General features: G+C 39.4%; 1 protein-coding gene across 1 annotated transcript; it reads left to right on the top strand.

Moving 5' to 3' along the window:
* Positions 1–2,122: 2,122 nt before the first annotated feature.
* On the top strand, positions 2,123–17,035 carry LOC137274620 (protein FAM114A2-like). The gene is made up of 13 exons (XM_067807916.1): positions 2,123–2,201; positions 4,071–4,779; positions 5,298–5,385; positions 6,907–7,017; positions 7,465–7,694; positions 8,278–8,560; positions 8,758–8,913; positions 9,453–9,541; positions 10,794–10,877; positions 11,444–11,583; positions 12,592–12,664; positions 13,298–13,354; positions 13,971–17,035. The coding sequence occupies exons 2-13, from the start codon at positions 4,090–4,092 to the stop codon at positions 14,067–14,069; spliced, it is 2,100 nt and encodes a 699-aa protein (XP_067664017.1). The 5' UTR covers positions 2,123–2,201; positions 4,071–4,089; the 3' UTR covers positions 14,070–17,035.
* Positions 17,036–17,322: the final 287 nt, after the last annotated feature.

Here is a 17,322-nt window from a genome sequence, read left to right as displayed (position 1 = left end):
CTTCATTGATGTTCAGTCTTTTATCAAATTTAAAATATACAAACCATGCCACATTTGTTATAATTATTATTAATTTGCACACAAACATGTACACATGTGCATGACTGTGTTTCATTTCGTGGCATTTTAGAAGTGAAGTGCAGTGAGAGCAACTTCCATGGATAACAACTTCTCCCTACCATGTCCCATCATCTCAAGTCACAAGTATATACAAGCATTATGTGGATATTGAGTCTATGTCTGTGGTGGAAACTTGTTCACGAGGTCACTTTTATTACCTCTGTCTTCAATTCGCTAAAATCACTGCTACAGTCTCTGAATTTGTACTGCACTGTAATACGAGGGGATGTCAATAAGTTATGAGCCTTGAGCATTTTTCATACCCAGGTGTCACAGCCTATGGTACGACTTTGAACCTTGGGGTGTAGCTGATGTGACATATAAGTTTTGGTATCCTACTCTCAGAAGTTATTGAACAGCTCACATTGACAGAAAGAGACTCCCCCCCCTCCCCCCCCCCTCCCCTCACGGCAGTGAAAATGAATAAAATTGAGTATAGAGCAGCAATTACGTTTTTAGTTCTTGAAGGAAACTCGGCGAAGAACATTCAAGAAAGGCTTTCAGCAGTTCATGGGAAGTCTTCCCCTTCATCTACTACCATCAAACGATGGGTCAATGAATTTAAGCATGGTAGAGAGAGTCTTGAAGATGACCCCCGTCCAGGTCGCCCAACAACAAGCACTAGTCAGGAAAACATTGAGTGCATAGACTTGTGCTGGAAAATCGTCGAATCACACTCCACGAGTTAGAGGAGACCACAGGCATTTGACACGGATCCATCGAGACAATTCTTCATGAACATCTCGTCATGTCTAAGGTGTGCGCAAGATGGGTGCCAAGAATGCTTACAGATGAAATGAAGCAAACAAAGGTCACCATAAGCAACTCCATGCTAACCAGATACAACAAGAATCCAGAAGATTTTCTCTTTAGGTTAGTAACCTGTGATGAAAGATGGAACAAGTGTCTTGACTCACAGAGGGACTATGCTGAAAAATAAATGTGGTTCATACCAATATTTTGTGTTTTTCTATGCAAGGCTCAAAACTTATTGACATCCCCTCGTATCTTAGGTAGTCGTTAAGTTAAGTTCAGTGTTAAGTTGTACTGAATTTTATGGAATACACTTTTCAACTAGGACCCATCATTTTGTTGTTCATAAGTTTGACGGACTAATTCCTTCAACTTCCAGTTTTAACTTTGGAATCAACACTTTGGTTTATTTGTTTGTTGTTTAACGCCACATTCAGCAATATTCCAGCTACACGGCGGTGGACTGTAAATCATGAAGTCCAGACTTCATCAACAGCACGAGTATATGCATCTACGCACTTGGGATACGATGACGTGCACTTCTGTTGTGTTGCCTGTCCGAAATATGTGAGGAAGGTAGTCGTTCAGGTTAACGAGGTTCCGATCTACATACGAACTCCTTATGATAAGTACATGCAGTTTTCTGGTATACCATATTCTAATTTGCGTGCATACCCCTAACTAGCCAGTACCAGTGCATGTGAGCAAATGTAACATATATCCATACAGATGAAACACTTACAGCGGAATGGAATAAACTGTCACAGTTTCGCTTAATTTCTTTTCATCATCTGTTTCCTCCTTGGCTTCATCATTTGCATGTTATCTAGCTTGCAAGTCCAGTGTCCCCGACTTTTTAAATTAATGATATATATGGCCAATTAATATTAAGTATTCAGGGAAATATTATTTCCGACATGCAAGGGAAAATCACTGTGTAATTCATAGTCTTTTTCTGCGCTTCTACGTACATGAAAGGGAGCTCATAAGGCACGGCGGACTCGTATCTAAGCCACATTAAAATATTTATAAACTAAAGCATAGACGCGGATTTTACGTATGCTTCTAAAGTTAAAATGCCCTTTTGTCGTATTGATATATCGAGTAAATTGGACAATCAAGTACATATCGTTAAATTAAGCTCTGAACATTCGAACACTTGTTAAACACCCTCAGCTCTATCGACCTACGATATTAGCGCACAGAGATGATCAACCATTTTATGGCATTATTTCCACTTCCGTTTACTAAACGCATGCGCGTTCAAACATCAACAAAGTCACATTTTGCCAGTTGACGTGGCTGGGACAAATATTGTAAACAATCTGGTGAGTTTTAGGAAGGAGGGTGGTCATATTTGTCAGACAGTTTCTCTGTTACAAATTGTGCATGTTACTGTTTGTGAAACACGACTGGAAAATTCAATAATTACCTGCAAGTGCTTGTCCACATATCTAAAAATAGAAATTAGTTTGTTATGGATGGTCATCATTCGCAATCCCTATGATGTGACCGTGCCAAACGCAAGTGCAGACTTAGTTTTTCCTTTTCGCTGGTTGAATGTATGATCGTGTAAGACCTCTGAAATTCCGTTGTTTATTGTTTAGGATGATGACAATGTTGGTGTTGTAGTGTGCCGATGGTACTTAGGAGTGTGTCTCCTCAGGGGTCATAAAAGATGATACATATGGTCTCTGGTTACCTATACCCAGAAGATTATATTTTGTCGTGGGACTTTAATGTGGTTTAATTTCACAAGTGAACTATGATATAAAGGAGATACGCTGATATACCAAATGGTATTGTATCAGACCACACACGACGGCACCTTAGCTTCATGAAACAGCTTTCAGTTCATGACAGCTTTGATGAAATTGTTGAGGCCATTTTGGTCCATGTTTCATTACTGCTTAACAGTGATACGAAACTTTGTAATGAAATGATATTCTCGTTATGAAAGAAGTTGTTGTCCGTAAAATTTGTCAATATTGATACTTCCTTCTACACCTTCAAATGTGCCACTCAACAAACTTATATGATGGCACCCTGTATTTATTCAAGTCTGGACTAGACAGTCAGGTGATCAGTAGATACCCTATGTAGTAATCCAACTTTCTGAGGTGTGTGGATTTGTCGTCAAACAAATTAGCGACTCTCACCAGCTGATCCATTAAGCATTATCTACCACCAACACAATTTAATTGCTACTATGCCAGGTACCAAGTCATATCCAAAATTTGACAGAAAATATGAACATGGTAAACCTTGTAAACATTTTGTTTTTTTCAAGCAGCAGCAGCTACAAACTCCAAAGACTAGTGGGTTAAGGTATACACACATAAGTTTCGTAGAAATGAATTTCTAGAGCAGTGTCAGGAAGTTATATGAGGAGTAACAAGTATGGTTATTAAGATTCTAAGAAGCAGCAGACACAATGCCATGTTGTATGATTTTTCTATTGATATGTCATTTGAGTTCAAAGTTCAGTAGAGTAGTGGTGTATAGTGTTAGTATGGTTTATGTACACCACATAACTGATATCAGAGGCCTAGATAAGTTGAATACCCGGATAATATATGTATAGGAAAAATAGCCAAAATAATGCATTGAAAAATATTTGTTTTGATTTATGCTTGCTTTTCTGTAATAGCATGAGTCAGAATAAGTACAAAATATCACTTTTAATCAGAAAATTACATGTTGCATACCAATTACACATTGAAAATGTTAGTTATGCAAAACGTTTAGAACGTATGCGTACAGAATATATTCGTGATGAAAAAGACATCGATTGCGGTTAAGTTGTGCTGTTAGTATAGGACTAGTGACATTACTGTTGTACTTGCACTAGTAGTGTCAGTATTGGAAGAGTGATTGTTATGAAATCATTTCCACTGACAACTGATTACATTTAAGTTTTTGATTTAGGTTTTGATTAGGTATGACAGAAGGCAGTGCATACCAGCTTAGTAAATTTAATCAATGACATATGCTTAGGTGAGTAAAATCACTGAAATACCCACATATTTGAAAGCAATGGCTAACAGAAAATGAAATACCCACTCAACATTCATAATACCCACTCCAAAAAATACAGTGAGTACAGAACCTGAGGTACATCATATTTGGAGCTCTGTGATATGTTTTGTCTGGGTTTGAGACTTAACATGACAATGTCTTTATTTTGATGTGTTCAGGTTGTGCTAGTGAGGCACCATGTCTGACACGGATGATGAGGCAGCATTCGCTAGTGCTGATGAAGGGGATCAGGCCGAGAAGGGAGGCAAAGCAGAGACGAAGGGTGGTGATGCTGCAGCAACTCCTGTACCTGCACAACCACCCAAGAAAGAGTCCACAAGGAATCAAAAGAAAAAGGGCAAAAAGGGTGGGAAGAAGAATGCCAATAATGACTCCCAAAAAGACCCTGGCAGAGAAGAGTCAAAGAAATCTTCTAATGTGAAGGCTGATCAGAAGAGTGATACATCACAGGCTGCTGGTACAGGGACAGAGAAAAGTGGGAAACCACAGACTGGTAACACAGAGACCAAGAAAAGTGGTAAGGAGCAGTCTGAGAAAACAGGAACAGGAAAAGAGAAATCAAGCACTGAAAAACTGGAGGTAAAACCTGAAACACAAGATGTTGAGGAATCTAAGTCCAGTGATGGTGACAACAGAGATGGAAGGGGAAGTTCAAACCCAGCTGCATCTGAAGGGGAGACAACTGCTGCCAAACCTGACTGGGAGTCTGTAGGTCAGGAAGACCGGAGTAGTGGTACACCAGAGAAAACACCTACCCCACCATCTCAGGTCGCATCCCCTAATCCTCAGAGTATCCCCCGTGCTCAGGTAGATGCAGGGAATAAAGAGGACATAGCCAAGGTTCAGGAAGAAAAGCCAGAGAAGCAGGTTTGTTTAATAGTTTACAGGAGTCTTTCTAAGTATCCCAGTGATTTCTTTAATGTGAAAAGTAACAACATTACATAATTAATTTTGGCCAAGTAGACTTAAAAGGAAAAGGATTTTCAGAAAATAGGTTGAGTTGACATGAGCACACTTGTTTTTATCCAGCTTTGATCCATGACTTAGTAGTATCATGTTGCCAGCTTTATTTTTCTATGTAACCAAGTGTCAAATGCTTGATATATATGCGTTGCAAAATGAGGTGTATGACCTGTACATACATCAATGCTTTCAGCGATTCCCCACATGGGTACAATGTGTGAAGCCCATTTTCTGGTGTCACCCGCCGTGATATTGCTGGAATATTGCTAAAAAATGGTGTAAAACTAAACTCACTCACTCACTGACTCACTCAGGCAAATACACGTGATAAATGCACAATGTCATGGTGAATCATGTGACATGTTTATAGAAGTATCGCAGATTATGAGACAGATGATAAAGTGTTGTTGCTATGGTTACAGGAATCTGGAAGCTGGGGCTGGGGAGGTTGGGGATCATCATTGCTGACAGCAGCGTCATCATCAGTGTCCACCTTCACAAGTCAAGTTGGTGAGTTACTGGTCTGTTCAATGCATGATGCTATGGTCTCATGGTACTGTGATACAATGTCATAGTGCTGTGATACAGTGTCATAGTGCTGTGATACAGTGTCATAGTGCTACAGTGTTGTAGCTGTGATACAGTGTCATAGTACTGTGATACCATGTCATAGTGCTGTGATACCATGTCATAGTGATGTCCTAATGCTATGATACAGTGCTGTGATAGTCATTGTGATGTGGCTGTTTGACAGTGTCATAGTGCTGCAATATAGAGTCATGATGATGTGATCGTGGGGTGTTACAGTGCCATAGTGGTGTCATAGTAGTGTGATGTAGTGTCATACTCATAGTGGTGTCATAGTAGTGTGATACATTGTTAAGGTGATGTCATAGTGGTGTGAAACAGTGTGATTGTGCTGTGATACAGAGTCATAGCGCCGTGATCCAGAGTCATAGTGATGTGATCATGGTGTGATACAGTGTCATGGTGATGTGATACATCATACAGTGTCATAATGTTGTGATACAGTATCACAGTGATGTGATCATGGTGTGATATAGTGTCATAGTGATGTGATCATGATGGGGATTGTGTGTAATGAGGACAAAAACATACAATCTCACCGTAAGGGTCCATATTGTAATACACAGGATATACTGTTGTACATTAAAAGTGATTTACTGTGGTGCCAATTTGTTTCAATATCAGGAAAAGACACCTAGTTCTCCATTTCTGTTTCAGCAATGATCTTTTGACAAACATGAACCTACTGGATGGTTATCATAACAATCTATTTGAGTTGCTATGGATACTGCTGGGGTGCTGGCTGCTTGGATTGCTGTTTATGCCATCCAACAGCAGTTTGCCTAGCATGGACCTGCTTTCGTGGTTTTTAGACATTGTTTTATTCAGTTTCAAACATGAAATTCATACTGTGCACTGAGTGTTTTGAAGGCAACCATTTTTGGTAAATGTAGATACAGTGGACTCTTGCAATATCAGCATTCTGTCTATAATGGCACAAAATTTCAGTCCCAGCAGAAATGCGCTTAATTATCATCATCTGTGAACATCGACTTCTGTCTACTCCGGATATCGGCATGGTTTACAAGTCCCAATGAACAAATTGTAATGAAAACGAATCCGTAAAAAGCGGCACATGAAAGACGGCGCAACCGTTTGATGCAGTAAGGTCCAAATGATGTAACAACACAATTCGTGGTTACTGCCCAAGATTATTCAGAAATGGGGAGTGTGACTGCATTCTTGCACTGCCTTGTATCTTATTCAAACATGTTGTTAATGGTAACGAGACAGTACAACTTCCATTGTGCGTCAGCGTCATGAGGCAAACTGCCTATACCAGCACTTTGTCAAAACCAGCATTTTTATTGGTCCCAAGTGTTGCCAGTATTGACAGAGTCCATTGTAATATGTAGCACAAGCTCGATTTGGTTCGTTACAACTTAATGCAAGCCAGTATACAAGATACTGGTTAACTGGCCTGTTGTTTGATTGTGCAATCAGGTGAAGGTTTCCACACCATTGTGGAATCTGTGGAGTCTTCACTGGGTGCACCACCACCAGAGGAGATCGCCAGGCTTGAGGAAGAGGGGAAGTTACAGGCCCAAGAAGAAGGTATGTTCTCAATCTCATCATGTAATAAATTAACCCACACAGCTTAGGAAGAGGGCTGGTTGCAAGTGTAAAGTGTCCAGTGATTCACTAGTGAACTAAGGTGTAAAATCATCATCATCATTTATTCATCCCATCTGATTGATTACTAGAGTAAATCAGTTTGCGTTCAATAGAGATATTTGTCCAATCACAGCATGGATTATCTGTACAGTTTCAGAACACTCTTGATCCTGATCAAGGTAAAATTACCAGTGTGACTTGATTGTATTGCAGTCTTTTTAAGGTGAAGTTGAATTCGAGGACTTATTGTCATCTTATGAGAGAGATTTCAATTCTGTAACAAGGGATTCTTTTTATTATGATATTATCATACTGTCAATCATGATGCATGGTTTTACTGTTAGGGAAACAGGTTGTGGGTAGCTTCAGTATCAGCTGTCCTTTCAGATGGAGATGCACATGAGAATGGGGCCAAGCAGTCTGGTGATAGTGAAGTCCAGTCATCAGGAGGCAGTGGCAGCAGTCCAGCAGCTGTTGTTACTGAGCCCAAACCAATAGTGAATGATGGAGAACAAGCAGAACGGGTGGACAGCGGTCAGGAGGAGGAGAAAGGGGGTGGAGGGGGATGGTTCTCCAGTTTTGGAGTTGCAAGCCTCACTAGCAAGATTCAGAACACTGTGAGTGATCAGCCCTTTTGTAGATGTGATGTTATATAGCTAAAGCCAGTCTCACGTTAATAGTATTGTTGAACTGCATGAATCACTAACTGTCTTCCTGAGTTTTGTCACACCAGTGCTGCCATATGAAGCTATGTCACACACACACAGACACGCGCTACTGAGCTGTGTCCTGCCACCCTGACCAAGTCAGTAACTGGTCATTGGTATCGGATCTGTGTTCACCGTATATTATTGATATATCCATTGAAGGTTTGGGTGCAGGAGTGTCCCTTCCAGAGGAAAGGTGGCAGGGCAGGGCAGTTTTTGATCACTATGACACAAGTTATGTGTTATTAATTCATCTTATGACAGAAGTATGTATCAGACACACACCATAAGCATGCACACACACACACATGCACACACACACACCATGGGTCACCACCTGGTATGCCTCTCTTCAGGTCGCACGTTATGTGACTGAGGAAGAGACTCTTCAAAGAATTGAAAATCCCCAATGTCTGGCTAAGATAGTATGAGCACTTTATCCAGTGCTAAGTCCTAATCGATTCCAGTATTAAACTAAAGTGTTTGCCTCCAGGGTAAGTCTCTGGTGTCAGGCTCACTAGATGCAGTGGAGGCTCTTGCTACAGGCGGCATTGACGTCTTAGAGAATATTGGCAAGAAAACCATCAACGTGTTGTCAGACCATGACCCTGGTTTCAAGAAGACAAAGCAGGTGATGTTTGATGGTGGCAAAAAGCAGAATCTGTCGTCCATGTTGCGAGAAGCAAAGGAGCGGGCAGAGCAGCAAGCGATACATGAGGAGGAACAGGAAGAAGCTCGGAAGCACAACTACGGGGCACTGTTTGAGGACTTTCAGGGTGAGGAGATGGGTTGCTAAATGAGGCTGTCAGCAATATTCTAGTGATTTAAGAAGTGACATTAAAACTGAACCCCAGTGTGTTGTACAGCAAATCTATTTGCAAAGTGAGCACATCATTTCCATATTTACAACAGAATGTCATTGCTAGATCCTGTATCACATGATAGCAATTGTTCTGTATCATTGTTGTTTCAGGCATGGCCCACCTGGAGGCACTAGAGATTCTGTCTAACCAGAGTGAGAAGAAGGTACAGGCCCTTCTGTCATCACTGCCAGATGACACCATCCGACAGCTGAAACCACTACTCATTGACATCAAGAACATATTCGAGCTGGATGACACGGACTATGGTATGGATCTAAAGTGATTTATCATCCAAGACTGTGTTCCACAGGCGATATCATTTGTGTAAGATCAAACGATGTCTCCTAGGAGCTATCGTTTTGGCAGTAGGTTTTGTGCAATGCCCTGACAGTACTATGACCTTATGAACTTGATGATGTCACAATAATATGACATTGCTGCACTGCACGTCTAATGGCAGTACTGTGTAGAGAGAAGTACATTTTTCTTTGAAAACTAATGAAGAATCAGTTTTTATGATAAATAGAATCTCACTCTCGTGTCAGCTGATATCAAGTATATCAACAATCATTGATAAAATCAAGCCTAGGATATTTGTAACCTTTTCAATGAGTGTTGATATAATTGATATCAGTAGACACGAAAGTGAGATTCTCTATGTGTCTTCATTCCTTTCTCATTCCAATTTAGAATTTGATCCATGAAACATCCAAAACAACAGAGTACATGTATGTTACTGTAGGACTGCAATTTTACATGTTGACAAGCTGCAGATGGATAACCAGTCACATTTTGATGTTGACAGAGGAGCGTCAGGAACACGAGTTTTTCAAGCTGATCACCGACCACTTGTCTGAACTTCACTTGGGCACAACACCAGACAAACTCAATAAGGTCTCATAATTTTATGTTGCATGTTTTTGAAATTCAACTTCAATGATTTAAGCATCTGATATATTTTTAAAGGTCCATACTCGAAAATTGTCAAGACCTACTCTGAGGCTAATATTTAGGCCCCAAATCTGCTGAAAAATATTGCCAAACTGTAAAAACAACCTGGCCCAATCCATGTTTTTATTGATCTAGTTAATAATGTCTTTACAGTGCATTCTGTCTAACTCAGACTCAGTCTTTCTCGGATTGCAGTGTGTACTAGACTGAACCTAAATTTCTGACATAATCCTTCTTTGTTGTCGTAATGAAAAGGCTCTGTATCACGGACTCTCATTATTTTGGATTTTGGACCAAAATTTCCTGTCAATAACACTGTATGTTATCTTCAAGAATATCGTTAATGGTTTGTGTACATGCAAGATTTGTAAATACCTCCAGGTATGCTTGTGATCACAGTAATAATACAGGAAGTCAGTTGTATTTATAGCTTACCAAGGATAGCTTTATTGATATTGGTCACATGTACTACTAGTACTAGTGATCAAAATTCATTAACAATGTTACAGCAAAGTATCTTCCAACCAACACAACATCAGTTTTACAACCTCGTGAAGAGGGGACCTATGAAGGTCCGGGGTAGAATAGACCTTCAGCAAACCATGCTTGCCATAAAAGGCCACTATGCTTGTGGTAAGAGGCGACTAACGGGATCGGGTGGTCAGACTTGCTGGCTTGGTTGACACATGTCATTGGTTCCCACTTGCGCAGATCTATGCTCATGCTGTTGATCACTGGGTTGTCTGGTCCAGGCTCGATTATTTACAGACCGCCGCCATATAGCTGGAATATTGCTGAGTGCGGCGTAAAACTAACCTCACTCGCTCACTCTTGACAAGGGAATAATTCGAGCCTTCAGATATTGATTTAGGGAATTTCTGTGTAGCTCAGAATGCCCTCTAATTCAGACTTTTTAGTCGGTCCCAAGTTAATCCGAATTAGACAGAGTGCACTGTACTTTGTAGAAGTGGCTGTTGTTTCACTGTTAAAATGAATTGTAGAGGAAGAGGATGTAGTGCTTTGGTTTAGTGTAAGGATAAAATATTGATGAATGTTTTAAAAAAATAACTGAAAATAATCCTAGTTGTAAACAAAATACCAGTCTTCTGCCAAAGGAACTCAGTATGGAATCACAAGATAAAACCCTGTACATAAATAATAAACTTCTTGGGATGTGCTTTGTCCTTGATTGCAGGTCCAGGAGAAAATCCGAAAGTGGATCATCGACTTTTACGCTGATCCTCCTGAAGGAGAAGAGAAGAAGATAACAGAACCAAAAGTAAGACTAGTTACCATGGTTACCATACAGAGAAATCATTGAGTCTCCTAGGCTGCTAAAATTCAGTGTTTCTATAGCAGTAGAACCTGCTCACCTGTGGCAAGTGCTTGAGACTTCTAACCTTTCCAAGTCAAGGAATCATTCCTGGTAGGATGTATATTACAGCTATTGAAACAGTGCTTTTGTGAGTTCAGAGGACTTGGACAAACCTTGTCTCCCCGTAAAGGCGTTTCTCATAGTTTAGGTATTCCTATAGGAACAAGACAAAAATGCTCACCTTGTTTAGATCAGGTTTGTTTGTTTCCAGTTTGATGGAATATTAGAGCATTAGGAACTGCTATAGAACTATTCCTCAAATACTCAGACTCCACTGGATATTTAGATGTGCTGTGCACAATTTACTTGTCTCGGGCTAACATATTAGTGTACTTTTTGAAGGATAGATCAACTTCTGTATAAGATCATTTGCATGTCATGACACAGTACTCATAACTGATCATTTAGAGGTTTGACTGACCACTAGTCACATAGCCTTGTAACTACTGTATTAGCATTGTGTGTTTCAGGAGATTTTCCACACTGCTATAGAGGCTCTGGCAGAGCTCACAGCCAAGTCTGTGGAGCAGTTCCACAAGGCCGGGGAGCTGATCCTGCTTCAACAAGACACTGACACTCCCTACCAGAACCGCTCAAAGAGTCTTGCCAGGTACGAGTTGTTGGTTACAGTCCTGCTCAGCAGTATTTTAACTACAGTGGAATCTGTTACAGACTGGCTTGGGACCAACTCGTTTGTCCGGATTATGAAGCAGTCCAGATTAGTCATTTGTCAGTTACCATAAACACTGCCATGATGAGTTACCGTATATTATTGTAAATAATTTTCTCATACCAAGCTGCTTGTCGGGACTGTTATTTTAGTCTGTAACCAGTAACTGAGAGAGTCCAGATTATAAAGCAAGTGTTAATCTTATGATTAAGAACACTTTTCCAAGACTCATAATAGCCAGGATTATGTAGAAAACAGGTTTTCAAAGAGTCTGGATTGGCTGATTCCACTGTATATGATGTATATGTATATTGTAGCTAGAGCGGACAATCCAGTGACTAACATTACATACAGACAGGAGACAATGACCCAGTCCTGATATATGACTGTAAAGACTAGCATGAGTTACTAAAGAACAATTCTAGTCTGGATCTTCATGGTGGTGGGAAGTAGTAACCTCTCTGCCACCCCATCAGCGGTCAGACTTGAGGCAGCAGAAGGAGTAGCCGTCGCACAGTATGCAGTGCATTGCTGGTCATGCACACTGTCAGTCACTGGATTGTTTGATCTACACTTACAAGATTTGTCATGTGGGTCAGTGGGTTTCATTTAGCTACCCTTTCAATCACTAGTCCAGTAATAACATGTTACACAATTGTGGAAATTGCAGATCTTTCTCCTTTCAGCACTCCAGAAGGGATAGACAGCCAGGGTTCAGTGTACTAGTCACAGCTAACTTCATTTGGTTATAATCTTGCTGAGGCTTTTTAGATTGTTAAGATTGTTAAGGTTGGAATCAGAACTAGTATGGTATTTCGCTGACCCCTCACTTTATATAACATTCTGTTGTGAGGGACATTAGATTGGGAAAACGAACACCAGGTTTAATTTTATCTCAGTTTATTGCATGGCATGTTTTATCTTAGTTTTGTTGTGTTAATTTTACAGTTTGACCCAGGTTCTTTGCACAGAAATCTCAATTCTCTCCACCAAGTTCACTCAGTGTCTGCACAAAGTCAGCGTAAGTACCCTTTAGTAGATTCCAGGCCCCCAGGGAAATGTGGGATTGTATGTCTTCATGTCCTGTGGATGTAATGAGGAATCTTTCAACAATCTCATTCAGATCTCTAGACTGTACAGAACGACCTCAGATTGTCATAACTCAGTGTTTCGGTATGGGATTTACAATCACCTTGATGTTAGGATTACTCTGATATGTTGAGATTTATTAATATGTTGAACTTGATTATCAAGTTGTTAGGTTTGTGTGCTGCAGAGACATTTTTTAATCAATTACCTTTGATCTGATACTGTAATTTTAGATGCCAAGGGTAAAACATTACAAACTGTGCCTCAGTTATACAACCTAGTATAAGAGTGAGTAAGTTTGACTCCTTCATCAGTATGTCAGTTATTCAAACCCTCATCCAATTGATCTCCCAGATATTTCTTATATCTGGGACTTACATACCCATGGTAACTGACCTCTATCACAGCTCCATGTGTCTGCATCATGCAGGTGAATGGGTTAGGGTGGAGCAAACTAAGGAGTAATTGTCTCAAACTATCCAGAATGTGACTTCCCCAAGAGTCCAAAATTGAGGTGTTTGTATTTTAGCAATGCAGTATTTATTACTTAATTCGTTTTCACCAGGAGGATCTGGAGGACGCTTCTGTTGTGACACCCCTCGTCACCAACGTGTATCTGGAGGTGAGTGGCACGTTGTAAAACATGTCCTCAATTCTAATCAAGTAGACCCGAGGCACTATTAAGATGGAGATGTGTCACTTTAGCCATAAGTGTAAAGAGTTGCTGAGACAGATCTACTCATAGGGGAAGTTGACATAGTACATGAAAATAGCCACGTTGTAGTCTGTTGGCCCTCATCTCCTTACTCACTCTCTCTGTTCCCTACATGTCCTTACCTCCCCTTTCCTCTACCCCAACCTCTCACTCCCCAAATACAGGACCACTAATTATTGTCCCTTCACTGGTCTCATGGTCTAGCATCAAATTTTGGAATGTTTCATTCCTTGGACACCCCACCTGTCATCCCACACAATTTCTCCCTACACTCTGTTCCCTCACTCTATTTCACTTAAATTTGTAACATTCTCTTTAACTATATTTTCTCTCTAAACTTTTAGCCATAAGTGTTTTGAATGGAACAGGGGCTCATGTAAGATTTTGCTAAACTGAGGTAACAGTACTGTCTGATCTTCAAATGCCTCAACTTGATTGGCAACAGTCAGATGTAAAGGGCAGGGTCACATGTCCAAACTGGGAGTAGCAAGATAAGAATCCAGTTGACTGACTCTCGTTACAGGCGTCCAACTCGTCCACATACATACAAGATGGCTTCCAGCTGCTTCTGCCCGTCCTCCAGCAGGCTGCTATACAGAACTCACCTATTGTCAAGTCCTGATGTTTCTGAACCTGACTGTATATATGTCAATAGTAGTGCTTTAATGTCATTGTGATAATGGCTGTACAGTGTACATAAGGATATAATGTCTTCGTGGAGCTGGCAGTACAAATTCAATACCGGTTGTACAGGATCAGTCCATTCTGTAACATATTGTCACTATTTATGACTACAACACCTTAAGTGTGTTGAATCAAGAGAAAACAATTCTGAGATGTTAAATTAATAGGACCTGACTCCTACACTATGTTTAGTTGAGATGATAATAGTGAAAAGGCTGCATGTACCTACACACCTTGGGAACAAGTTCTCAGTAGATGCATGCTTAATTAGGTTAGAGGCTCTTAACATAGAATTGAACATGGAATAGGGGCCACATTTGATGTTTTGAAGGAGTGGTCCATAACCGACAGTACAGTGATCTGACACCAACAGTCTTTAACTTGTAGGGAGGCACTGTAAGAAGGAACTTATCAACCGAAGAAAGTCGCTGTGAAGGTTTTTACACAGTAGTATATATATATATATATAAGATTTAGTAATATTGATGGAGACAATTTTAGTATATATATGTATATGTATGAAATATTGCATAGAAATTCATGACTTGGATTTGCTGAATTTTTAAGTTGGACAATAGTTATTATAAGAATTCAGTTATGGTATTGATCATGATGAATGATGTTGTTTCAATATTTTGGATTTCATTTATGTTACACTCTTCAGTATGATCCCAATAGATTTACATAATAGTGTAGATATTTTGTGTATTCTTTTTTTGTTATTAGTAGGGGAAGTTGTAAAAGTTACTTTAGCTATGCTTGTGGACAGGACAGTAAAACACATCAAAGTATTTTGGGGATTTAGAAGAAACATACCTGCCATTCTGCCTATTGCTATAATGAAAGGATTGTTACAAATTCAGTAGGGAATGATACTTGCCATACAGATTTTGTAGCTATATGTGGAGAAATATCATTTCTCATAAAATAGATGATTTTCTATGAAGTACATGTATTGGTAAATAACAGTTTGAAAATACATTATAACTGGTTTCTCTATTTAAGGTTCATGTATTACATCACAGTCAGATTCATGGTGTTGAACTGTAAAGGCATTAAGGGGTTTCTTAATGTTTTGTCTACTTGCAACATGTATTGTGTTCATGGTTTAATCATGATATTCATATTTCAGTCCTTAGCATGTTTTTCCAAGGGTTTTGAAATGCAAATTACTTGATGTAAACAAAGTTGAATTCTAGGCTTGAATGGGCTTTAATATCCATCATTTATTGTTTTTCGCTTAGCACAAAGTGGCATCCAAAGATAATGTATCATTTATTTAGATGTCTGTGTTTGTGGCACTGTTTCATAATCAGGATTAAGTTCTGTTTTTGTGCAACTGCTTTAATTTGTTTTATGATAGCCTAAGCAGTGCATTCTTTGTTAAATACTTCTACGTTATCTCAGGTATCCTAAGCATATCAGATTAGTAACAATGAATACTGGGTCAGAATAGGAGGAAAACATGATTCAAGTAGTTTTCAATAGAGGGCTGAAAGAGTGGGTGTACACTGTACTGGAGGTCTACATTCAGATGTACAGGAACTGTTTGTCCGTGTACTATTTGGACAATAATATGCAATGGAAAGCCTATTAATATTTATTGCACCCAGTGTAATAACATGTATTGCCCATACCCGTTTTGTGTTTGATAGCACCTTTGGTTGATATTTGTTGGTAACTTCTTTGGATGCATTTAGGATTTAGGATTTTGCTGATATTAGATTATTGCATTTATGTTGCTATACCATTTTCCACTGGTACTGTTTGCAAAAGAACGGGAATTTTGATTGACATTGAATCATGCGAGCATAGATTTGCAACCTTATTTCGTTTCAGTCGTCTGTGTGTTGACTTAATGTGGGGATTATACTGATGAATAATGCTGCTTGCAATGGACCTGAAAAGGTGTAAAGTCTTGTGAAAATAATGAACTGCTGTGGAAGTATGATTCGAATTGCCTAAGTATAAAACAAGCCATTTACCCCTAACAGGGCTTGATCTGAGAGATGTTAACGTGCTTTCACAAGGTGCAGACTACGATAGAAACCTAGTTGCAACAGGCAAAATCCAGATGCACTCATTTTATTGCAGTATGATGATGCAATTGTTTAGATGTTTTATTCAGCTCAAAACTTGAGTTGCACCTGGTGCAATTTAGCTTGATAACTAGGTTGCACTTGGTAATATCGGGTTGCACCAGTGCAAGTAGCAAAGCACTAAATCAAAGCTCTGCCTAAGTAACAATATTTGAATATATACTAGTCTATTCTGTGTAATTGTTTTACATGTGACTAATTTGCTCTAGTCTGATCCTAAATACTTAAAGACGAACCAAACCTCACAGTTCATTGCCAGTTTTTGACTCAAGGATGACACAGTGTACAAATACAGTGAACGATGGTTATAATGTTAAATCTATCTGTTTGTTGTAAGTGTGTTCCTTATGAACATATTTCTACTCTACTTGAAATAAAAGTGAGACATTGTCTCCAGCTGATAAACTGGTTATGTAGCTAGACCATGTGAGTGCTCAGTGAATCAAGATTGAGATGAATTAGTGCTACCCTACGACTGCTGATATACAGAGACAGTTCTCTCAGTTAAGTTGAAGACACCTAGAGGAGGAAGTCATATTGCTTGGTGTGTCTCACCATTGGAGTTGGTCAGTGTTTGGGGGCTAAAAGTATAAAAGTCAAATTTTAGACCAATATCGCAGAGTATCATGAGTAAATATTGTGGTTTTTGAAAAACTAAGAATGAACAGGTGAAGTGTTAGCACGGTAGTTACTGCTGTCTGGTATGAACAATGGTCATAATAATTGTATGGATTTATTTACCTGATTACATCACTGGGAAAATAATTTCTCTCATGCTGGTGAAAATAAATACATGTAAATTCAAGTCTCAAATCTTGGTTGGGCTTTTGTTTCAGATAGTACTTTTTGTTTGCTGGCCTCTTTGTAATTTTATCAGCAAGATCTGTCCAAGAGAATCAACGTAAATGCTGCATTTGTTTTAATGTCACATTCAAGGTTTATTTCACTGCGTTTTGTTTGTTGTGTTTAACACCATACTCAGCAATATTCAAGCTACATGAGGACAGTGTGTATAACAAGCAAATCATGGACATTGACCTACCCAGTTGGGATACTATGACATGCATCAGCCATGTCTGGGAGGCTGTGCCC

This window comes from Haliotis asinina, chromosome 2 (genome assembly GCF_037392515.1).
Source record: "Haliotis asinina isolate JCU_RB_2024 chromosome 2, JCU_Hal_asi_v2, whole genome shotgun sequence".
Taxonomy (NCBI): domain Eukaryota; kingdom Metazoa; phylum Mollusca; class Gastropoda; order Lepetellida; family Haliotidae; genus Haliotis; species Haliotis asinina.
Note: the sequence above shows the minus strand (reverse complement) of the source record. Positions and strands in the feature narration are given on the sequence as shown.